The 24,140-nt window shown below is 39.9% G+C and overlaps 3 protein-coding genes across 10 annotated transcripts in view; 1 reads left to right on the top strand and 2 right to left on the bottom strand.

The window, feature by feature from the left end:
• Nucleotides 1-63: 63 nt before the first annotated feature.
• yme1l1b (YME1-like 1b) lies at nt 64-10,292 on the bottom strand. Of its 3 annotated transcripts, none has more exons than XM_035170465.2 (18): nt 10,093-10,292; nt 9,210-9,344; nt 7,962-8,139; nt 7,298-7,396; nt 6,870-6,979; nt 6,336-6,486; nt 6,161-6,244; nt 5,529-5,702; nt 5,223-5,375; nt 4,941-5,073; nt 4,163-4,225; nt 3,865-3,977; nt 3,502-3,657; nt 2,706-2,857; nt 2,478-2,604; nt 2,248-2,321; nt 2,052-2,138; nt 64-1,956 (listed from the first exon to the last, which is right to left on the bottom strand). In XM_035170465.2, the coding sequence occupies exons 1-18, from the start codon at nt 10,123-10,125 to the stop codon at nt 1,813-1,815; spliced, it is 2,166 nt and encodes a 721-aa protein (XP_035026356.1). In that variant the 5' UTR covers nt 10,126-10,292; the 3' UTR covers nt 64-1,812. The 3 variants fall into 3 exon arrangements, with proteins under 3 accessions (XP_035026356.1, XP_035026358.1, XP_035026359.1); XM_035170467.2 differs by having other exon boundaries at nt 5,529-5,681; XM_035170468.2 differs by lacking the exons at nt 9,210-9,344; nt 10,093-10,292 and adding an exon at nt 7,763-7,803 and having other exon boundaries at nt 7,962-8,103.
• Nucleotides 10,293-10,870: 578 nt separating this feature from the next.
• Nucleotides 10,871-18,295, bottom strand: LOC118117941 (acyl-CoA-binding domain-containing protein 5A). Of its 3 annotated transcripts, none has more exons than XM_035170631.2 (14): nt 18,187-18,295; nt 17,824-17,942; nt 17,217-17,340; nt 16,760-16,832; nt 16,151-16,301; nt 15,939-15,977; nt 15,331-15,543; nt 13,715-13,930; nt 12,870-12,964; nt 12,584-12,770; nt 12,262-12,473; nt 11,975-12,025; nt 11,761-11,876; nt 10,871-11,656 (listed from the first exon to the last, which is right to left on the bottom strand). In XM_035170631.2, the coding sequence occupies exons 2-14, from the start codon at nt 17,900-17,902 to the stop codon at nt 11,644-11,646; spliced, it is 1,569 nt and encodes a 522-aa protein (XP_035026522.1). In that variant the 5' UTR covers nt 17,903-17,942; nt 18,187-18,295; the 3' UTR covers nt 10,871-11,643. The 3 variants fall into 3 exon arrangements, with proteins under 3 accessions (XP_035026522.1, XP_035026520.1, XP_035026521.1); XM_035170629.2 differs by having other exon boundaries at nt 12,262-12,467; XM_035170630.2 differs by lacking the exons at nt 15,331-15,543; nt 15,939-15,977.
• Nucleotides 18,296-19,680: 1,385 nt separating this feature from the next.
• Nucleotides 19,681-24,140, top strand: part of LOC118118059 (abl interactor 1) — a 26,487-nt gene continuing 22,027 nt past the window's right edge. For 2 of the 4 annotated variants that reach the window (XM_035170876.2, XM_035170875.2), the window contains exon 1: nt 19,681-19,875. In XM_035170876.2, the coding sequence (XP_035026767.1) occupies nt 19,759-19,875 (117 nt within the window). In that variant the 5' untranslated portion in view covers nt 19,681-19,758. The remainder of the gene's footprint in view (nt 19,876-24,140) is intronic. The other 2 variants (XM_035170874.2, XM_035170873.2) reach the window with 1 other exon arrangement.

The following is a 24,140-nucleotide window of genomic DNA, read 5'->3' as shown; positions in this document are numbered from 1 at the left end:
GAGGAAATTCATATTCTTATGATTCGAGGAATCGAGGAAGAGTAAGAAAACTTGAAGTTAATATTGTAATTTCTTTTGGCTTGTTTTTATTTATTTCAGGTGCAATAATAAAAATGACATATGCTGGTGGTGATAACAGATAACTGTATATACTTCCTGTTCTGCAATGTTAAATGAAGGATGACACACACTGCTGCTGCTTCAACTATTCCATTTAAAAATGAAGACATTCAATATTTTAATAGAAACATAACTGCAAGTTTCTACCCACAACCTGTGTTGAAATGTCACATTTAGAATCAAGGACGTCTCTACTCATTACAGCTTCATGTTTGTTTCACATTGTTCAAAGACAGCAATGCACAATACTGCGACTGATAGAACTGGCCAACCCCACAAGTATAAAATCCTAACGATTCCAATCCCGATGCTCTACGTCTACATAAGTGCAGTGTTTTCTTTTGTTATTTCTTGCAACTTTCTTTGTTCTGAACACACAGTATGAATAAAATAAATTACATGAGGATAGCACAAGCGTGTTTTTCGATTTTGTTCACTTACCCAAAGTGCTGCGACGTTGTGGTTTTCTCTTTTTACACTTTCTACTTCAAAAAGGAAAAAATATACACTTAACAGTACATTCCTCCAAAAGGCCACCTTTCAGCAACAGGGGGCCGACGGAAAGAGCAGGACAGTTGAATGTATGTATGATCTTCTCAAACATCCCAGACACCATGAACTTGATGGAAAACTCACTACAGTTCTAGGTACTGACTTGAGAATTAAACAAGCTAAAGTAGGAGATACAGCCTGACATTAATCAACTGAGTTAAAGCAACACTATGTAACTTATAACCTTATATATCAGCTTCTAATTTTCACTTTCATTCCCACTCCTCTCCCTGAAAGTCTGGTCTTGCTCTATCTTACTTTGATGAGCAGGTACCATCTCCTGTGAGGAATGTGAACCTGACTGATAGTCACAAGTTCATGAGTAATGCCGAACGGTAGATCAGTTAAAAAGACTTGGATGTCATTAAAAAACTGCATTTATCTCCAATATTAGGCGAGGAAACTTTTAAAATATGAAGAATTCTGAACAGAGTTGGGTGTATTTATTACAAGGGCAGCTCTTCTGGTTCAGGAAACAGGGGATCATGAGGAATATCCACCATTCAGTTGTTAGACTTTGTTTTTTCCTCAACATGAAAACCACTTGATCGCTTGGACACAGAGCCTTCATTCATACATACCATACTCATACTTAGCACATGTGGCTGTAGAGGGCGCTGTTGCTCAGTAAAAGTTACATGGTGTTGCTTTAAAGGAGCTCTTTGGGGTACTTGTATTTGATGCTCAGCATTTCCCACTGACATGAGAATCTAAATAGACCTTGCTGAACAGAATTTAATCAAATTAAATATCCATAGACTTTTTTAGGTGCATATTTACACAATGTAGAATTTCTTAACACCAGCTGATAAAGTGACCTGAGCAACATCCTTAAAATCGGACATTTGACCTTCTCCACATACAATGAACGTGTGCTTCATACATCTGCTTACCTCTGAACACAGGAAAGTCATGTTTGAATTTCAAACTAAACAACTTGTCTGGGAATATTGATAAGATTCAATGAAGGTGACAGACAGCATGCAGAGATGACAGCGTCCCACATGAGCACTTGACTTCATACTTCTATGGTTCATTATTCCAAAACTGAGTCCATTCCTCCCTCCTTAATGCCTGAGCTTGTAAAATATGACCCCCTTCCCTGTTGCTTCCCTGTGATTGTTGCTATTCTTGCTGCTTTTATCTCGCTTCCAGGTTCTTGCCCTCCAGGACTAGCTGGATCTCTTTGGCATCCAGTGTCTCATACATGAGCAGAGCGTCCGCCAGGTTCCTGTGCTCCTTGGCATGAGACTTCAGCAGGGCTCGAGCACGCTCGTACGACTCCTGGAGTAAAGCAAGAGAAAAGACGCTTAGAAATATTCCTACAGGATCCGAGATGGTTTTTCAAATTCAGTTATTCTATGACGGATTAAACAGACCTTCAGTATCAGCCTGACTTCATGCTCCACAGCAGCTTGTGTCTCTGGGCTCTGCCGTGTCATGTCAGTGTAGGTCATCACACCCAACTGGGAGACAAAGAGGTAAGTCAATGCACAAATAAATGTTAAATTCTATCAAAAACTGAATATGATGTTAACAGTCTTTCCTTTTTATGTTTCTGTTTAGTTCGCCTACCTTTTCACTCATTCCAAATCTGGTCACCATCATTTTAGCGATCTTGGTCGCACTGTCAAAGTCACTTGATGCTCCTGTATAGAAAGAAATGACATTTATATAACCACTTATCTTGCCTTTTTCAAAATTCATACTGCTGAACACATTTTCTTATGCAAAAAAATGGATCACTGTTTTTCCTATATTTTACCCTCTCAACCAAAACATTTTTATTAAAATCCATTTCTTACCTGTTGTGATGTACTCCTGGCCAAATATAATCTCCTCTGCCACACGTCCACCCATACTGACGTCCATCTGGGCCAGTAACTGAGAGCGAGTCTCACTCCAGCGATCATTCTCTGGAAGCATCGACACCTGGAGAGAAAAAGGATCAAAGATTTTGCACCAGAACTGGTTTCAAAGTCGAACACGCAATGTTAAAATGTAAGAAAAATACAAGCTCCCGGCTTTCTTACATGTCCCAGACTTGGGCCCCTGGGCATGATAGTAGCCTTGTTGATTGGCATGGCATCTTTGGTGTAGTAAGCAACGATTGCATGGCCTGACTCATGGAACGCTGTGATGCGCTTATTCTGCTGGTCTATTTCTGCACTCCTCCTCTCAGGACCTTAAAGTAGAGAGAACACAGAAGGGTTAAAGATGTGGTTATGCTTGATGGATTGGTCATTGCGTGTTGCTTTGAAGTCGACACATATTGTGCTTGAGACGCGGTGACTAGCATAGGCTTCTCCTAAACGATAGGTGAGAAATATATACAACACCACTGGAAAAAGGCAAAGAAGAAACACAACAGAATGGGTTGGCACTGGATTGTTTCCTCCAGGAGCTCCACTTTGGGCACTTCTTTGCAATCACAATCCATTCGTGGAGGTCGTTAGTTTCCAAAACTTTTAAAGATACTTTCCAGCAAATGCCTCATCTTTACCGACAGCATCTGCAATCTTCCTCCAGGAACCATCTTGGAATCTCTGTGCTCCCTCATTGACATTAATGAAGGTTGATTCCTGACCATTAATATTTGGGGGTTCCTATTCCTCTGCCGAAACGATGCCATGCACCAGCGGAAATAAAGTAATTTTTGGTGCTACCTTGCAAAAGGACAGGGACGACAAACAAACTCGTGTGAGAAAGAAAAAGAGGAACACAGCGAAGATAGGGATTGGTAGAAAAAACAGTATGCAAAAAAAACACTGAAAAGGAAAAAGTCAAGTGGTGCTGCTCATCTTAACCAATTGACAAAGTGTTTCTCACCCATGAGGATTTTGTCTTTAGCAAACTCCAACTCCTTCATAGAGACCATGTCTTTGCCATCCACTGCTGCCTTCAGGGCCGCCTGGTTGACCAGATTCTCCAGGTCAGCGCCCGAGAAGCCGACCGTGCCCCGGGCAATAATACTGGCCTCGATAGCTGTACAGAAAAAACACAACACTCACACAGTTCTCACAGTTATCTGAGAACAGCTCAGTCTGGGACTCAGACTTTGTTATTGCTTTACAGAAGCAAAGCAGATATCTAATACATATCTTTAAATATTCAGCCTATGATGTCAACAGCACTACAGTTATACATTTGAGTAAAATATATTTGGGCTTATTTTATTTACTTATTTCACACCTGGATCTACTTTAATCTTCTTCAGGTACCAGTTGATAATCTCTGTGCGTCCTTTCACATCTGGTTTGGGGACAGTCACCTGCATGTCAAAACGTCCCGGGCGGACCAGGGCACTGAGAAAGGGGAGATAAGCTTATAAAAATACTGATCCTGTGCCAGAATATAACTCAAAGCTGTAGTTCATTCTTTGTTATTGGGAAGGACAAAGTGTGACTCTGACAGTTGTAAACTTTGACATTTCCACAAGTGCAGTGTAAGCTTTGACATTTTATCTCAAGAGACACAGATGTGAACATACTTATCCAAAGCCTCTGGGAAGTTTGTTGCTCCAATGATGATCACACCTTCATTTGGTTTAAACCTATTAAGTGTCACAAGATGCATTCACGTTAGTGTCTGTAATTCAAGACTTTTCTCTTGTATCACTTGATGTACTATAGTGTACAGTACTGTATGTACTTGTGATTAAAGATGGTTCATTATTATCTGAATTGCAGACTGCATTGTAAATCAGTCAGATTAATAAGGTGTTTGCATCAATGTGATGAAGTACTTTGATTTGTCATGTATTCATTTAATAGATTTGCCATAATCACATTCCAATGTGGTTACTTTTGACCTATATATGGTTTCTTTATTAAAATTTGCAAATTTATATCACTCAATATTGCTATCACAATAACAAAATTGTTTACATGATCTTATGTTAATTGCCACAGTTCCCACAATTACTGTTCATTTCTTTCTTAAGCTCATGAAGTAGAAAGTAACATAAGAAGGTTAAGTAATTTAGTAGCTATATGAGTAAGTACTTACAACTAAGGTACATAAAGTAGAAAGTGTAGTATCATTACTTAACATCTAGTTACTGGTTCTCGCCTCAAAAATCAAGCAGCGAATTATCACAGAAGATTTTATCTTCTCTTATTATCTGTTCACAAACGCATAACAAACCCATCACACATCGCCAGTGAGAACATGCAATTTTTCTTTTAAATTCACAATCTAAAATTCTATAATTCCTAAATCATTATATAATATAACTGAAGTATAAGAAATGCAAGCAATAATTTTACCCATCCATCTCAGCGAGTAGTTGGTTGATAGTCTGTCTGGAGTAGGGGTGCATGGGAGACTCAACCCTTTTCCCACCAACACTGTCCAGCTCATCAATGAAGATCACACAGGGAGCATTGGCTTTACCCTCCCCTAGAAAAAATATGTTGTACAATTATGTATTCATTCCTATCAATGCCAAAATCCAGCAGCTCTTGTGTTAGGAGAAAAACATTAATATTCAATTGGCCTGTGAGGACAAAAAAGAGAAAGGAAAAGATCAATTTTAAAAGTAAGCTCACTGAAAAGGTTCCTGATGCGGCTTGCTCCCACTCCAACGAACATCTCATCAAACTCTGACCCAGAGGCATAATAGAATGGCACATCTGCCTCTCCGGCCACCGCTCTGGCCAGCAGGGTCTTACCAGTCCCTGGAGGGCCGACAAGTAGAACACCTAAAGTACAAAGAGAGGAAGTAGAGGAGATGAGGAGAAATCAGAACCCTGAAAAGTATTGTTCGGTCACCATATCAGATGATAAGTTATTATAGACTTGCTGTAATTCATTTAGCTTTTCTTTTAACTTAAAATACACAGAGACAACTCTACCTTTTGGCAGCTTTCCTCCCAAAGCTGTGAACTTCTGTGGGCTTTTCAGGAACTCCACCACATCCTGCAGTTCATTCTTTGCCTCTTCTACACCTTTGACATGTTCAAATGTCACGTTTTTGATCTGAACTGGGTCCAGAGCAGAGTCCAGGCCTGATGTGGTTCGGAACCGCACTGTCCAAAATGGTTAGATTAAAGTTCGAAATCACACTGCAAGGCTTGGTTAATGAACATACACTTAAGCGCGCGCACACACACACACACACACACACACACACACACACACACACACACACACACACACACACACACACACACACACACACACACACACACACACACACACACACACACACACACACACAGCCTACTGTTAAGAGTTATTAAATAGTGACATCTAATTGTCAATATTAGTGCTTAACAGCCTTTGCACACTAGACATATTTATTATGCAATTAACTTGCATGTTATTAATATTTTTCAAACCTGTCTCCAGTCAATGCAAGCTTTCACATCAGCTACATACTTTTTCTGAGCAATACAACAGCTAATATTTTTCAAGGTCCAAGTTGAATTTTCCAAGGTTGACAAGTAATTAAAAAGCAGCGTCAGATGAGAAAAGGAGCCTTTACCCGATAGGAACGGGGTCTTGGAGATACCATACAGCCCAACCAGAAGCAGCACCAGCAGGATGAGACGGGTCCTCCTCAGAGAGTCTGAACAGTTGGAAAAGTAACGTGAAAACATCATTGCTGTTTCCTAATGTAACCTGTATGATCAAATTAACATGGGTGATTGAAGATTTGCCTTGTGTGCGTTGTGTCAAGGCTTGAGCTTTCAGGAAACCCTCAGCGAAGCCCCTCTTGAAAGACTCCTGTTGTCCATCCGGGACGTTCTTGTTCTTCGTCAGGATGTCTAAACTTTCCACTTCAATCCCCTTGTCACGTGAAAGGAAACCCTGCAGCACAAGGCAAAGTTACACATGAGTATTCACACAGTCAGAATACTCCTTCACTTCTATCACACCTTCACAATCAATCGCAATGGAAACTCTACTCTGCCTTTATTTTTAAATTTCTGCAGATATAGCTTTTTTTCTTGCAGGGTAACCTCAGCTGTAACTTTAGTACCTTCACCTGTTTAACTGTGTAGCATTTGCAGAGTAAACTAAGAAAACCCCACACAGCTATTTCAGTTGTGGACATGTAGGCCTTTTAGTGAGAGACTAGTACCAAAAAAAATGTTCAACCTTGTCCTCATACTTCTTCTCCGTAAAAAGTCTAATATATTAAGTATTTCCCTAAGAGCACTAAGCATGTGTACACATCACTAAGTACCTACCTTCATAAAAGACGGTGTGAACCCCTCAGATTCCAGGGGGCGCTCATAGTTTGACTGCAGTCGTCTGGTTTTGGTCCTTAATGTTTTAAAGCCCCTGCTCTGGACCAACACTTTCAATATAAAGTAAATATATGACGTATTAGTAGTTAAAAAACTATATTTCCACTGTATATAACTTTATTTAATTATCGTAAATGTTACAAATGTATATACTTTTACAGGTAAGTGTGCAATGAAAAATAGGAAGCAGAGATAACATCGACAGTAAACTGGAATATTTATCATAATCTCACTAACAAGATTAGTCTACATTGTTTTCAAATACCATACAAACGAAGTAACTTGAGTATTATTACTCACTGAATGCAATGCTTCGGAGCAGTGATATATTATTACACCTCTTAGAAATGATTCTAATCCATAGTTACCTGGCCAGTGTTGTAGCTCTGTGAAGACAGATTCAAAAGGTGGAAGCTGCTGCCTGGATAAAACTTGGGCTGACATTGGAATTGGACTACATGAGAACCCTGGAAACAGAGGGAAAGTGCTTTTTATTACATACGCATAAGAAATAAATACACAGATAACTGAATGTTAACTGAACAAGAATAGTCACAAGTATTATTGGAGGGTTCAAGGTTAATAATGGCAATTTTATTTATATAGAAAATATCATTCGAAGAAAAAGTGTTTCACATTGAGAGCACAAAATAAATAAATATATATATGTATTTTGTTTTATGGTATTATCTCAATGTAGTATATATATAAAAAAACAGATTCAAAGGTGTATACTATAATAACAAATACTAATAAGATGATTATAAAATAAAGCATACATACAAATGCATCACACGTCCATAAACCAATTAGACATAGCACTCAAAACTCACATAGTCAAAAGACATAATTACACAGCAGCTTAACAGGAAACCTGCATCACAAACGGACAGAGTAAATACAGAAAATCAGGCAAAAGCCTGAGAGGACAGAAGTGTTTTAATACTGTTCACACCTCAGGTCAGCAGGCAGCTTGTTCCAGAGAACAGGACCATAGTAACTGGTGTTTAAAACAAAAATAAACATCCTCACCATGCTTGTTGAAGAAAAAGGAGTGTGAAGAGAGGTGAGACGTCCTCCAGGCTATCTGACTGCCAAGTGGAAGCGGGGCTTCCAGCATGCTCAAGCGTGGTAACACACCGTTCACGAGCTCATCCAGCTGCTGTGTTCCCAGGTCGGATAATCCAAGCTCCCGCAGGTTCCACACAGGCTGAACAGAAGTACAGGACGGAAAGGTGAGTTTGATTCTTTGCAAAGTTGAACACTATTAATTACACCTGCACAATCTAAATGAATAACTACATTTGTTCGCTTTCGTGTTTCTGCGTGTGACACAACCACAGAGCTTTAACTTTTATTATGTATATTTATATATGAATATGACACTAACAGACTTAACCAACTGATTAAGAAGGCTGGCTCCGTCATTGGCTGCAAACCAGACTCTTTTGAAGTGGTGGTGGCGAGGAGGGCACTGGACAAACTGTTATCCATCATTGACAATTACAATCACCCTCTCCACCACCTAGTGGACAGACAGAGGAGCACTTTCTCCATCTGACTGGTTGAGCTCCAAGGACAGATACAGGAAATCTTTCCTGCTCACAGCGATAGGACTGCACAACTTCTCACCTCTGTCAAAAGGTGAACCTTCAAAACCATGAGCCCTATAGTTTCTGTCCACACCAAACTCTCTGATTACTCCTGCAATAACTGTGAATTTATTTTTTGCACATATTATATTCATATTCATTTTTTACTGCACATCTTTTAGTCATATTTATTTATTTTAGTCATGTTCAAACAACTACTGCATTTTTGCCTTTAGTTCTTTGCTCTATGTGCAATGCCTTAAAATTTTCCAAATTGGGATCAATAAAGTACATCTATCTATCTATCTATCTATATTTTAGTACTGAGGTGATGGCTGGTGGTGGAGGTGTTAAATTGTGCTGCATTTTGGTCAGAGGTCTTTCTAATATCCTGCCTCCTTCATCTATGTAAATAGAAAATAAATAAATTAGAAAAACCTCTCAGCATAATGTGGTTCAGTACAAAGCCACCTCTATGACCTAATCAAGAAACAAATTACTGAATCTACACATTTTCAACGAGGTTATAAGCTGTTGTAATGAATCATAACAGCCAGTGAAGGTGAACCTAGTACAGTGGCCACCTTGTGAATTGTTTGTGCTCCATGCACGGTTCAGCCAACGGAAGTGTGAAAGCAAACATGTGGATCATTACAACATAGTGTGATATTCTCCTGCTGGTGCGTACCTCTGTACAGTGTCGTGGTGAGTCGGAGGCATGCTCCTTGTGTTTCCTTGAGCTGCAGGTGGAGCTGCTACTGCTTCCCACTGAGCTCTTCAGGGAGTGGAGGACGTTGATGAGGTGGCTGAAAGGCACCGTCACCTGCGAAGGACATTAACATGACCACTGGCATACATGCTACCATATTAACTCAGATCACAGGGAGCCGAAATTGTAGCTTACAGTTACGTTATGTGCACGTCAATTTAGTACTTTTTAAAATCGAGCAGTGGTTATTTTATAGTTTAGTATTCTTGCACAACTAATCATTTTGCACGGTCCATCTCTTATGGTGATGACTATTTGCACAGTCTCCATACACACATACATCTGTAGTTCTTGAGGGATTTAGATCTATCTATCTACACTGGCCACAGGTAAAGTACACCAGCTAGATGGAGCCATTTAGTCTCCATGATCTAAATCAAGCTTCTTATTATGTACTAAATAAGACAAAAGTAGGTAGTAGACACATTTGATGGTCATTTATCTTCAGTGGAATCTGTATAAACTGCTGATTTATAAGAATATGCATGAGTCCTCTAACATGTCTCTCACTGACGCAGTTTCCCTTCTGGCAGCTAAGGACACTGAGCGTTCAGCAGAGCACTAACTAAAGGTTACATAGCGAGTTAGCTCCGGTCAAGTCCACGGCCCACACAGGGGCTAAGTATGTATGTTAACTTACAACTAGTACTTCACAGGACTAAACCTGAACCAAAGGTCAACAGCTATCTCAGTCCCAAGTGAAAAGGCTAATGTTAACTTAGCATGCTAGCAGGCTCGGCTGAACGGGACAGGACCAAAACAACAACAAAGCTAACGTTAGCTTGGCCCGTCGCTGTCTTACCTGTGGTTGGACCGTCATTGACAGAGAGAACATGGTTCGATTCTCAGCGGGAGCAGACGGCCGCTGAACTGGAGGAGTTTACTCCGCTGTCCCCGAGAGTTCGAGTCCGTGTTTGTTTCGCTTTAACTTTCGGTCGCAGCAAGTTGACGTGACAACTTGACAGCGCCAGATAAACCGGATATGACCTCAACGGTGTTGTGACCAACTTTGTGTCCCTGTTGAAATCTGTTCCCCCTCCACAGGACTGGATGAGGTTCCGCCTATCAAGCCTCTGTCATTACATCATTATAATAATAATAATACTTTAATATTTATGTTTTTCTTCAAATATTTTATTTAAAATTCTAAATATATACTACCTTCATTACCTGTACGAGAATGGAACAGAAAAAACATTTAAAACATTTACCACACACATCCAACAAAGAAGCTTAACTTCAGTATCTTCATATCTAATAAAATAGTATAAAATATCCCCATATTTTGATCCTTCATCAACATAAACTTATAGAACAATTTAAGTTACAAATTACAATCCTTTGCATTTTTTCCAAATTAATATTGCTTGCTAATTCACATAAATCTAAAGTGTGATAAACTCACTTTCTCTTTGTATTTGAAACCTACATTTAAACAGGAGTAAAAAACAGCAGTGGTGGAGGATTTAGCACACAGCCAATATCCCTTTTCAAAAGCTCTTAAAGCTTTTCAGTTAAAATTTATCTTCAGCTGTTTTATGGGCTCCGGGCATCAAAAATAAAAGAATCACTACATTGAATATGCTTCATGAGGGTATTTATTGCATGTCAAATGTGCTTCATATACTGATGTTTTACCATTGTATATTTCAAAGCACTGTAACCTTGCTTATATTGAACACCACCCTTCATTTCCACTGTACAGCTGGCAAGAAACAAGAATAAATATATAATATATTGATACAGTATATGATTTGTCTGTACTCTGTCCAACCTTTACTGCAGTTTCACTGAAGCTGTGTCACCAACATTTACTTTTATACATAAATTACCATATATTTCAGCTTAAATGTCTATTTGGTCTCAAAGGAAATTCTCCTGAAATATGTCTACATATTCAGTCTATCAGTATAAAAGGCTGAAGTCAACAATTATCAGGGAAAAGAAAATATTTGACAAAAAATGTACCATTAATAACTGGTGATTTACAATGGTGCAACACTCTTATTACTTAAGGTCAACAGTGCAATATATGATTATCAAAGTGTTTCAATTAAAAGTTGAATCAGTTTTGTGAGTTATAACTAAGAGCAGGTAATGCTAAGCTAACTATAACATTGAAAATGTGCCTGCATTTATAATGCATTAATCTTCCCTTCTTTAGAAGTCCTCACAGTCTCCATAGTTACGCTACATAGAGCAACGCCTTTCTGACCATTCATTTATCTAAGGTAGCCTCTTCATCTCTACTGTTGTCTCATCACATTGTCTGTTGGTGACTTTTAAAAAGCCACAAGACAAGAAACAATTTCATCCCAGGTTCATGTCTCTGATGCTGGTGGTGGTCAGAGAGTCAGGGGATTCGCCTATACAAGAAGAAGAAGTAAAACATAGTTTTAGTTTTGTGGAGTGAGGTCATTAATCAGTGACTATAGACATGGAGTGTCTTTTTTGATAGAATTTTGTTCACCTCCTCTTCCGCATCAAGTAAAGCTGGAAAAGCCAGTGGGCAATCAGAGGCCAGATAGCAGTCAACACCACTGTGAGTGGAGAGAGCTCAAAAGGCCACCAGGACGGTCTCAGGACCTATACAAACAGAGAACTTGCGTTAAAGCGACTGTTTATTTCCTGTTTAGAAAGTAATTAGTCAGAAAATTGCACAATGAAAACAGATGTTTTAGGACCTTTCGTGCCACTGTTAGGGAGTCCGCCTGCCTTGGTGACGATGATCTCGACTGAAAATACAGAAATTCATTAAAGAAAATCTAATAAATTGTCAGGGAGACTGTTATATTTGTATTAAATTTCAACACAGAGGTGTTTGAAGAAAAAATGATAAAGATCAATATGAATTTAGTTTGTTTCATGTTCAAAATCATGGAAAAAAGATCAGCAGCTGCTGTGATGAAGAAATGATAATGTCTCAATCACCATTAGTCTTAATGAAGGGCCCAAACCCATGAAGTTTCACCTGTGACACAGCGATCATCTCCAGAGCCTGCAACCGGTGCAACACATTGGCCATGTCGCGCTGCAGCCTCAAAAGAGCTGTAGCTATTTGCTCGTTGACGTTTCCTCTTAAAGCACCGACAGGAAATCTGCTCTGTGACACACAACTGGCAGCAGCTGCACCAACACACCGCACACAGCTGCAGGTCGCCCTCAACGAATGAGAACCTGAAACTGGGGGCAGATTAAATTGATCTCATGTATCTTATTAAATACTTAGGAGAGTGAGCTAAGTGCACACACCAGAAAGGTAAACTAGAGATAGAGTATAAGTTAAGACTCACCTCTCCCTCTTCTTGATAAGGAGCTGCTGTTTTGACTCGTACTAATCCCATCTTTAAAGTAGGAATCTCTTGTTACTGCTTGATCTTCTCCTCCATTCAGCGTAGTGTTGCTCTCAAACCAGAGATCGTTTTGCTTCACGGAGGCAGCTCTTGATCTAGGTGTCGGAACTTTTGATGTCAACACCCGCTGGTTGGAGAAAAATGACCACATACCAAAAATTGAATACCATCAATTGGACAGACCTTCTTGAATTCATGTTTGTGTACACTTTTGATGATAGAGCACCTCTTCCATGGCTAAATGCTCCATTGAGTCACAGAACTCCTCATTATCGGAGTCTGTGGATCGGTGGTTCTTCTCAGGAGCAGCATCGCTATGATCTGAAAGGTGCAAAACAGAAATCCAACATTTAGTTATCGCTGAAAGAAAGAGCTGGCAGGACTGGTGTCCCTCAAACCACTGGTGCTCATGGAAGGGAATACATTTCCAAAACATTTTAGGCAAACTTACGTCCAAAAATAATGGCATGAAGAATCCAGGTCCAGGCACTCAAAGTGGTTTTAAAAATAAAATATAAAAGGCCTTTATTTCAATGGGCTTGAAGCATTAAAATACTCCAACGCGTATATCGGCTTATGCCTTCATCAGGGAGTACTGACACAAAGAGATAAAGAGTGATTATTTGCAGTCACTTCAGGTGTAGTGACTGCAAATAATATCTCTTTGTCTTTGTGTTTGTCACTTTGAGTGCCTCGACCTGGATTCTTCGTGCCATTATTTTGGGACATAAGTTTTCCTCTAATTTTATGATTTACTTATCCCTACTTAGATGGGCAGTAGAGCGTAATGCTTTAAGTGTCACCTATTTGCTTTACCATAGGACTATATGGTATGGTATTCATTAAGTACAATTTTACATAATTTTTTTCCTCAAGCTTATGTTATATTAATTTTGAATCTGCAATATTCATTTTTCTTTCTACAAACATTATTAAATGTTTTACTTTACTCTTACATATTTCGGATTTTCAGAATAGTCATCATGTATTTTGAAATACGTGCAATCAAATTTGATGCATTTTCATTATACAATCAAATACATACGTTTGGCATTACATTTGCAATCTTACCACTCAGATGTCCATTAAAGTGCACATAAGGGTTATACTGCACACTGGGCTCGATGGAACAGGCCAGTTCCTCCTCCTCCACCTCGCTGTTGAGCGAGCTGTGTGTCCCGTTGGTGAAGGGGGACATGCTTGGTTCCATGCTGCTGCTGGAGCCTCTGGTGTCAGACCTCCACCTCTTGTCGTCCACCCTCAGCAGCCGTGGATTAGGAGTCCAGACTGAGACAGGGCGAGAAAGAGAGAAAGAGAGAGAGGTTAAGAATAACAAAAGAGTGTGCTGTCATGTGCTCTCAAGCTGAATCTCTTTTAAATTCTCTTGTCATCATCACATATCACCTCATCACGTTCAGTGGCTTTAAAAGGAAACCAAATATGTCTCGCACCCTAAAAATAACTCCAAGGGTAGAAACTAGTGCAAAATGTACTTTTACAGATAAAAAAAGACACGGTTGCTTTTCTTCCCCTTTAAACTAAAAACAGACCAGCGAAACATGAGGAAAATGAGGAGATGGTACTGCACACCCAAGAGTTCAGCATAGAAATGAGAGTGTGCATCTGTGCCTCATGAACTAAGCATTCATTGCAGAGCATTTCAGGTTAATAACAGGTCAAACACACATTTTTACAAGCTACATAACTCATGACACACACAGGAGTAGGCAATATGTATTTGTATTTGTTAGGGACTACTTTCAGCTGCGTATTGATACACATAACCCTAACCCTAACCCTAACCCACACTACTTGAAAATGTAATTAAAATATATTAGATATGTATTAAAAATATGTTCACTATGTCAGCACAGAATAATATATCATGATCATTTTAATGGATGAATTGGACCCTCAGGCAGTGTGCCACAGAACCCCATTTGAGAACCACTGCACTGGCGAGTATTTACAAGGGAAGTTTTATGGCAGTGCTCATGTTCATGACAATGAAGACACATGTGGTCCAGTACAACAGTGTGGTTCACTGCTGTATTTTTGAACACAAAACAACACAACAACTGATGTAAAAGAGTAAATCAGGCATCCCAAATCGCATATGCATGTGGGTCACTTCAGGCAATGTCAAGGAGCTTCTGGCCAATTTAAGTAAGCCTAAATTGGCCGACTTGTAAAAAAGCGAATGTGGCCAAAATATCCGAAAACGAATGGGGGCCTTTTTTTGGGCAAACATGCGGTGTTCCCTGCAAGGTGTAACCTGGATGTGAATCTAAAGTGGCCCATGTGGTAAATGGTGATATTGGCCCAAATAGCACAAAACAAATTGGAGGCCATCTTTGCTTGACATGCGGTATTGATATGGTTTACTTCTAGCCCAGATCTGGCAAACAGGAGCGGACCGTCTAAGTGCCATCCTTCCATGCAGTATGTGGGCCAGATGACAGCGTGACAGTGTGGGCCAAATCTGGGCCAAAACAATTTTGCTACATTTGATTGCATAATTTCTTTCATGAGGTTTGTTCACGTTAAGTAAAATATATAATATCGAAACCTTACCCTTTAAATGATGTAAAACAATACTCATGCCCACTGCTGGCTTGGTGTGTGTAACGCCTATAACATAACAGACACACACACACTACTTCACAGCACAAAACTACTGACGGTACCTCTTTTCTCCTCTTCCTCCGTGTCGTCTTCTGTATTGTCTTCTTCATCCCCATTCTCCTCGTCCTCACTCCTCTTTCCATCACTACTTTCCTCTTTTCTCTCCATTTCACTGTTTTCTTTACTTCCCTGCTCCTCCGTGCTACTGACACTTACACCATAACAACTGTCTGTATTCTGGAGGTTTTGTATATCATCCCACAGATCCCCATAGCCTGAACAGTGAGGGGAAACATGCTCAATTAACTCGGTATCATGGAATATATTGCACCATGCATATATCTACTTAAAGCAAACACGAATACACAAGTGACAAGTCACTGGTTCGACACACTACATATCTACCACAAAGAGCATTACACAGCCAACAAGCTAACACACTGACTAACCACGAAACAAACCAGACTGTACACACAACTATCACCCAACTAACAGCTAGAGCGTGTTTGCATTACTCTAAATTCAGCCTAAATATCACGATGGCCTTGGCCAGCCAACTAAAATGTGAATGAAAGCAGCTCTATTCATTCAAAATAGGCTTTTTTCAGTCTGGGGCCACAAGGAGCGGCCTACCAACTCTACAGCTACAGTGAAAAACCACAAGACTTGCCTTCCATTGTTGGTTTCTTAAAGGGTTTGATCAGCTCATCTAGTGACAAAAAGACATGTGAGACAAGCTCAGGCACAGGAAAATAAAATCTGTGGCTGAGAAAGAGAGATGGAAAAGCAGAAGCACATCTGGACCAGCAGTGGCCCTCCTGGATTTGTGTGCTTTTTTTCCCTTTGACATGCCTCCAAGTGTCTCGGATCATATGTCATTACCTGCGTGTTGTGCAAAAGGCCTGGTGAAGGCTCTCCTGTCCACTTCGTTTTCTTCAGCTTCTTCCCCTTCTCCATCTGTCTCAATGTAGAAGTTGCCAAGCTTCTGAACCAGGTCGGACACTTCGTCTGAGATGGGGATTGTCTCCAAAATCTGACAGCAAAAGTGTGAAAACGGAGTACGAGAGTATGACACATGCTGTTGTATAAATAGGTGTAATAACATTGTCAACAAGTAAGAGGAAAACAAGTTAATTAGATTAAATGATTAGGCTGACACATTTATGTGTTGGATCACAGGGGAACTGGGGGTACTGAATACCATATAGATGCTATGAGGTGAGAAATTAATAAGGATATTTCCATTTCTCGATTCTATACAATATATAAACTCCATGCTAGCAGTTGTGTGAAGCTGTACTTAGACTCTATGTTCGCCATCTTAGTTTAGGGTTTTAGCATGCCAACATTATCTTAATAAAGTATAACTGACGCTGAAGAAAGAGAGAGAGTTCTTTGGTATTGCACGGACTATTGCATCTTTGATGCCTGTGCATTTATTATTATGCAAGTTCCTTCTATTCAGCCTTAGTTTTCCCAGAAAGGACTTACCAGCTGGATGTCCTCCACATAATTCTTCATGGCTTCCTCCTTTGTCATGTTTCCTAAAGAGCTCCATGCATCCCTGGCAACACAAAGTCATAGTTCAACATTCAAACACTGAGAAGAAAGTGACGATGAAACAATGAATAAAATGAAATATGCAGTGAGGCTGTAAATGTTGCAGCAATCTCACCAAACTTAATCTACAGCATACAGGTTTACTTATGTGATTTACCTGCTGTATGGAGCAGTTATATTTACTTGTAATCGTTTAGCAGGAATTATGTGACCATGACTTTGACTATCTGAATGTACCGGGGGGGGCAGACCTCGAATGAATAGCATATTTTGACATCCATTCATGGATATATCTGCTTCCGATACTGCAGTTAGCCACAACTGTGAATTTCAATGTGGAACACAACAATTACATGTACATGAAAAAAACATACAATAAAATACATGCCATTCAGTTTTCCCCCCAGTGTCCCAGAAGCCACTGGGTCTGGGGATGTTGCAGGGCCCCGAGGTTGCCTGCTTGTAGTAACTATAGAACATCAGCATCATGTCGTCAGATGGCTGGAAAGGACCTGAGGAAGGAAGGAAGCGGAATATCAAGGATTCAAGGAGTCAAGGATTTTTATTTGTTACATGCACAGAGATACAAGTTAAATAAGGGATCACTAGTGCAAGGGAATATATGTATATACACTATTCGAATATTAAAGTAAACAAATACAAATTACTGTTGTTACCATGCTACATCGATTTTGGTTTTATTTTTTTACATTATTATGATTTTGAACGTGTAGGACTGCTTGAGAATCCAATAAACTGAGTAGTTGTTAAGATGAGCTACAGCAGTTGTTATTAGACCATCGCTCATCCTCTATTCATAAAGCTCTTATAGCAGCTTTATGAATGGAGGCTCAGACAACACTGACAGCTCGTACGGCGCCCTGCATGTAGGTCAGTCACCTGCAGTGTTTACACACACACAGTCTACACACCATGGAGCACATCACGTCCAGTCACTTACAATCACAGGGGAACGAAACGGAATTAGTTCTCACCTTCTCCGGGTAAACTCCGCATCACTTTAACTGCAGCAGCAAATTTCGCCTCCAGGCTGCGTTTGTCCTCCTGCGCCATGCTGAGCTCCAGGGAGGATGACAGGGACGAGTCCTCACATCTTCATCGGGAATTTCAGAACATTCATGGAAATATAAACGTAATTTATGAATAATTCAGTGATGGACACTTCAACACTACTTGGGCCACTTGTCATTGCTACATGGAGGAAGAGTGTCTCCCCTTCGGTCTAAGACATATGGAATAAAACCGATCTATTTAGCGAGCTCGTGTCTGTCCAGTGATAACACACTGTACTATTTACCAGAAATATTCTCACTATGGTTGATTTATTAGAGACTCACCATTAAGTTCATATTAGCCGGTGTAATATTATTTGCAATATGCAGCAGCACAGCCCTGAGTCCGGTCAAGGATGAGCCAAACACTTTGCGGATGATTATTAGCGCATCTGGGAAATGTAGTTTTTTTGTTGCGTAAAACTCAGGGTAATGTGGTGTTACGCTCCATTCTCTCTCCTACAAATCCCACAAACCATTCTCAGTGGGGATTAAAACAGCAGGAGTGCATGGGAACTGTAGTGTCCTGAGATTTTTTGTCGAGCCTATTTAAAGAGGAGGCTGTATGCAAATTACAAAAGGTGGTTGTGACACATGCAAAATTACAGTCTCTGATGCTTAAAAAGTGTTTTGTTAACTGATGCAAAAAAGCATTTCAACATGAAAATAGTTTCGTAATAGTGTTTCTTCCACTTCTTGTATTTTTATCTTTCTGGATGACTCGTCTCTATTTGCATATCATTAATGCTTGGAATAAAAAAATAAAAATAAAAATAGTTAAAGATGTGAAACATTTAATTAATTGCAATTGCGACCTACCTGCATAAATAAAATACACTATGTATAAATATATAAATAGAAACAAACATGACTGCAATTATTAAGTTACAATAGTGAAAAAACATTTATGTCATTATAGTAATGCAAATATTGTATAACAACCATAATACTAATTCCAATACTAATACTAATAGTAATACTAATACTAATATTACTAATAACCCTATGAACCATATGTGTGGTCATTTGCTCCTTTTTTTGGGGAAAATTATTTGGAAAATTATTAAAAAGGGAGTCAAATGTGAGCCATTTATTTCATTGTAAATGTAACCTACCTGAATATACAATATACATTACTATATTATGTTACACTAATCACTAATGCAACAGTATCTATATTATGAAAGCAATGCAAATAATAATAATAATAATAATAATAATAATAATAATAATAATAATAATAATAATAGGTTTTTATATTTTACGCCCACATTCTTACAAAATATATTTATCTCATATAATTTAGCTCTCACTATTATATTACTATTATATGTCGTAGCATAGCGGGGAAATGTAATTGGTGTTCTACTGTTCTCTGTCGGCCTGTCAGCCAATCAGCGCACTCCGTTTCTAACGTAGCTGCGATACGTCACGGGCGGTTGTGAATCAGAGGCCCCACTACGCCGGGCGGGGGAGCCCCTCTCTCTCTCTGTGTGTGTGTCTCTCTCTCTCTCTGTGTGTGTGTGTGTGTGTGTCTCTCTCTGTGTCTCTCTCTCTCTCTCTCTCTCTGTCTCTCTCTCTGTGTGTCTCTCTCTCTCTCTCTCTCTCTCTCTCTGTGTGTCTCTCTCTCTCTCTCTGTGTGTCTCTCTCTCTCCCTCTCTCTGTGTGTGTCTCTCTCTCTGTGTGTGTGTCTCTCTCTCTCTCTCTCTCTCTCTCTCTGTGTGTGTCTCTCTCTCTCTCTCTCTCTCTCTCTCTCTCTCTCTCTCTCTCTCTCTCTCTCTCTCTGTGTGTGTGTCTCTCTCTCTCCCTCTCTCAGCTCACAGGGACAGAGAGGAGAGCGATGCGAAGGGATGTAAGATGGCAGAGCTACAAATGCTACTAGAGGAGGAGATCCCCGCCGGCAAGAGAGCGCTTGTGGAGAGCTACCAGAACCTGTCCCGGGTGGCGGAGTACTGTGAAAACAACTATGTCCAGGTAAGAGGCGACGAGCGGCTGTGAAACGCGGAGAATTCGTCGCTGTTCTCCGTCGTGTCCGCGGCGCCGTGTCGGTGGAAGTGAGTGAAACCACAGGAAGCGCTGGTGGTGAACGAAAGGGATTCTCAAACCGCTGCCAGCCCGTGGTGGCCCTTCTTCCCCCGGCGGCTCATTGGCGGCTGCCGGGGCAGAAGCCGCTGTGTTTCGGTATTGTGCAGTGTGGCCGGTGGGCCCGGTGAACCGGGGCCGAGCTCTCATCTGAAGGGCTGTAGCTCGGCTGGCTGCTGCTGGGGGCTTTCAGAGGGTGTGTCGTTGTTATGACCAAGTGGTTTGTCATTGACTGTGTTCTGTGATAGACAGATGTCTGAACACACGTTTACATCTGTTGTTACATTATCTGTCCTGTTTTACGACTGGAAATACACGGTCTGCTCCCATTCAGGCCACACACCAGTGTGATAAAGGAAGAAATAGCGAACACAATCCATAAAAAGGGAATTTTACTCGCGTGCAACTAGCAAGCTAGCAATACTGTAAGTACATGGTAATATATGAATGGATTGTGATTATAACCAAACAAGAAATAAAAACAGCCTAGTCACCATAAAGTCACTTAAACTGTGCTATGTAGTTAAAGACACCTTCTTACTAAGACTGTTAAAACGATGTGCATTTAATAGTCTTCATCATTGCCCATTAAAACAAAGCTACTAACATCTTTCCTATGTCAGGTTTCTTATTAGTGATAATATAATAGGCCAAGTTTTTAAAGAAAAATAATATAAAGCTACTCCTGATGCACACATCATGTAAAACATGAGCATGTTCGTGGATTATTTTCTTGTAATCAGATCATTGTGTAGGGTAATAAAAGGTGTGCCTGTTTTTTCTCGCATGTCTGGACTGTGTTAGGTGTATGTGTTGGGGATGGGATGACTCCCTTGTGAAAAGCAAGTGGGGTCATACCAGGTCATGGGGACCTTCGTTCAGTTTGACTTTTATTACCATTTTACGAATGTGTATTGGTGAAGCTTGTTTGAAAAGAAGCCTCATTGTTGCCAGTGGCATTTCTCCACCTTCAAAACATTGAAAATTACAGTACAGGGATGTTATTATGTGATTTCAGATGTGATTATGTGATATGGGGTTTCAAGCCTGAAGAGTTGCACTCATTTAACCCCGCCACCCTGAGCTCTGCCATGAGGATGTAGTGTTCAGCAGTGTGAGCTGACATTTGTAGAGCATCAGTTGGCAGAAGGATCCGGTGTGAACAGCAGCGTCTGTTGGCAGACCGGCACAAGCCAGAAACCCCACTGTGTGTTTTTTTGTCTGTAGTGCTGAGGACACTCACCATTATGCCATAATAACAGGTCAGATTACTTAAGTGTGGTTGACAAGACAAGAAATGCAGTGTGGGTGACACTGCTTCGATACACATTTATTAGATACTGACAAGCATGCACAGCTCTATACTGCAGCTGATGCCAATGTCATCATGCAGAAAGCTACCTGAGAGGTTTAATGTTCTGCTCAGAGGTTGTGCCCATTTCAACTCCCGGTACATCTCCCTTAGTCGCCAGTTTACTTTAAGTAGATTTATTTAGGAGGAAATGTGGTGATAAATCAGTCAGAATACCCTAATTTGATTATTGCTTATTCTAAGTATGACCTCATTCAGGTAAAGGTAATCAGAAAATGCTGTTTACATGGCAGTGTCTTATCCAGTCTATTAATATCAGAATAATGTGTTACTGCATGCTAGTCAATGATCTGGAGTTTCTCTTCAGACTGTGATGCTGCAATATTCATATGAGTATGTCAAAGCCAACGACACATACGAGGTGTTGCAGATACTGTAGACAGGCTTCATGGCTGTGATGTATCTTTCACATACCAGTTGATTAGGAAAAAACAACCTGAGTGATATTGAAATTTTGTTCTGCCATGAAGCAAGGATGGAAATAATCAAAATTGAGATAACTTTTGTGTATTTGAAATTAACAATGGAAGAAATAAGTGAAAAACAACCTTTTTTGGTGATGTCCATCCTCACTGCCACAACATGTGCATCATATTACCTCGGTCTGTAACCTAACACGTTAAGAAAGGTATGAGTCACATGTGATCATAACGCACTCTGATCATTTTTTGGAAACCCCCTTTACTCCTGATTTTCAGAGACGTTTGTGTCACATACTGCTGCAATGTTTAGGACATTATGTTTGTTTATTGTAGCAGTATATTCATGCCTGGGATATGAAGATGTTCGTATGTGGCTTCTCCTGAATAATGATTTCTTCAGGGACATGATGAACATTTGCCAGGAACCTGCCTGCATATAAACACACTTGACGAACACAACAGGGAATGATAGAGTAAGGAGGCTTAGCTTTATTTTTCAGCGTAATTTGTTTCTTTCTGTATCCTGAATAAAGCTCTACATATAACATTTGGCTTCAAGTTGTCAAAGCCTAGATGTATAATAATTCCTATTTGTCTCTATGTAGGACAGATCTGCAGAATCCTCTGCAGCTGTATATTCACACTATCGTCTTTAAAACTACACACCATACAATGCATCCAATGCTTACATGTAAATCCACTCTGTGATGCTGGAGAAAATGAACTTTTATTCTGAGTTGAGATATTTAAAATGGGCCAACTGAACAAAGTGACGGACTGACACGTACAACATTTTTAGCATGAAAGCAGAATTGAGCTTTGTTCATACTTTTCTCAAGACCTTTGTGTACTAAAATAGCAGCTCTTTGAATTAAACATTTTTATGTTGAACAATGAGACCATGCTGTTTTTGGGACACAGAGAGACCTTTGCTTCTATTTGTATGTAAATACACCTTGACATTTGAAAGCAAATAATCCAAAAATGATTAAGAAAATTAACTTTGTTCCAAAAGATGCATGAAGAATAATGTGTTAGATGGAAGCTCATGACTCTGCTTAATAGTTCCACTTGTGTGTATCCCCTCAAAATCCCCATGTTTCCCCTCTGACTCATGTCTTTTTCAGCCATGACTCATAAGGTTCACGGTATTCCAGTGTCAGACTGCGTGTTCACTTTGCTATGACACCCGGCAATTGCTGTATTTGTTATGCATTGTTAAGTTTCAGTGTGGTGCGTAACAAAAAGGGATTCAGAGTGGAAATGTCTTTTGTAAGATTAATATGAAACATAATATCTCAAAGCAGCAAAGTGAACAGATAGAGTAGCAAGAGATTCATAATGAACATTGTGTATTAGGGCGATGTAGGCTATTATATCCAGGGGGTTTTCTGTGCAAGATATTTTCAGATTATTTTAATTAGTTTGGTTCTATTTGAAGTTTTCACCTCTCCTCAGTTCCCTGTTAATGCCCCCTCTCTACTGCACATACTACACTAGTCTGAATATGTCACTGGGAACAAGTCAGCGTTTCCAAGCTCAGGTATGAGGACAGGCGTCAGTCTCCAATCTCTGGGATCGTGCTGAGCAAGCCTGCAATGTTTCCTCTGCTGCCTCAGTGATTTGCAAACTGTGAGTAAGAGGCGTGCACAGTCAAGGGCTGACCTGCAGGTCCAATCAGACATCTGCAATAGATTGTGTTGCTGCAGGTGGTTTGTAAGGTAGCAGGTGGTCTTCTAGTAAAGAGGTGTCACGGTACAGGCCACACACAGACAAATAAAAACTGTTGGCTGGAAACCGCAACCTAAATGAACTCTAGCTGGTGTTAGATTAATGCCTTAAAAGTAGGCTCAGAATAATTGGTGACTGAACAGTATAAGAAATGGCAACAGATTCAACTCAGCTGGTGTAAGCTGTTTAAAGAATAGTTTGACATTTTAGAAAATGTGCATGGTATCTTGAGAGTTAAATGAGAAATTGAATGTATTTTCTATTTTTGGTTGGACAGCAACAGTGAGGCCCTAGAAACACAAATGTCCAGAACTGGCTGACTGACTGACAGCTGTATTAAAATACTCTTTATGTGAGGTCAAAAAATAAGAGAAAGGCAAACAGATAAACGGAAGAAACCAACATGCAGAACGCTTATATGGCCAGATTGCTTAATAAACATAGTCATTTGTGTATTGCATCATATTGTGACTCTTTGATCAGGCTTTAGCCACTTCACATTGTTGTATCTACTAGATGCAATACTACCAGGTGTGAATAATTCAACTGAAGTGATTCGTCAGTCAATCAAGTAGCTGAGTTTGAAATTTAATCAAAGGAAGTTTTGAATGTTGGTTAAATTTAGAAGTTAT

The sequence above is a fragment of the Hippoglossus stenolepis genome, chromosome 11, assembly GCF_022539355.2.
Source record: "Hippoglossus stenolepis isolate QCI-W04-F060 chromosome 11, HSTE1.2, whole genome shotgun sequence".
Taxonomy (NCBI): Eukaryota; Metazoa; Chordata; class Actinopteri; order Pleuronectiformes; family Pleuronectidae; genus Hippoglossus; species Hippoglossus stenolepis.
The sequence above is the reverse complement of the archived record's forward strand: the minus strand, read 5'-3'. Positions and strand labels throughout refer to the sequence as shown.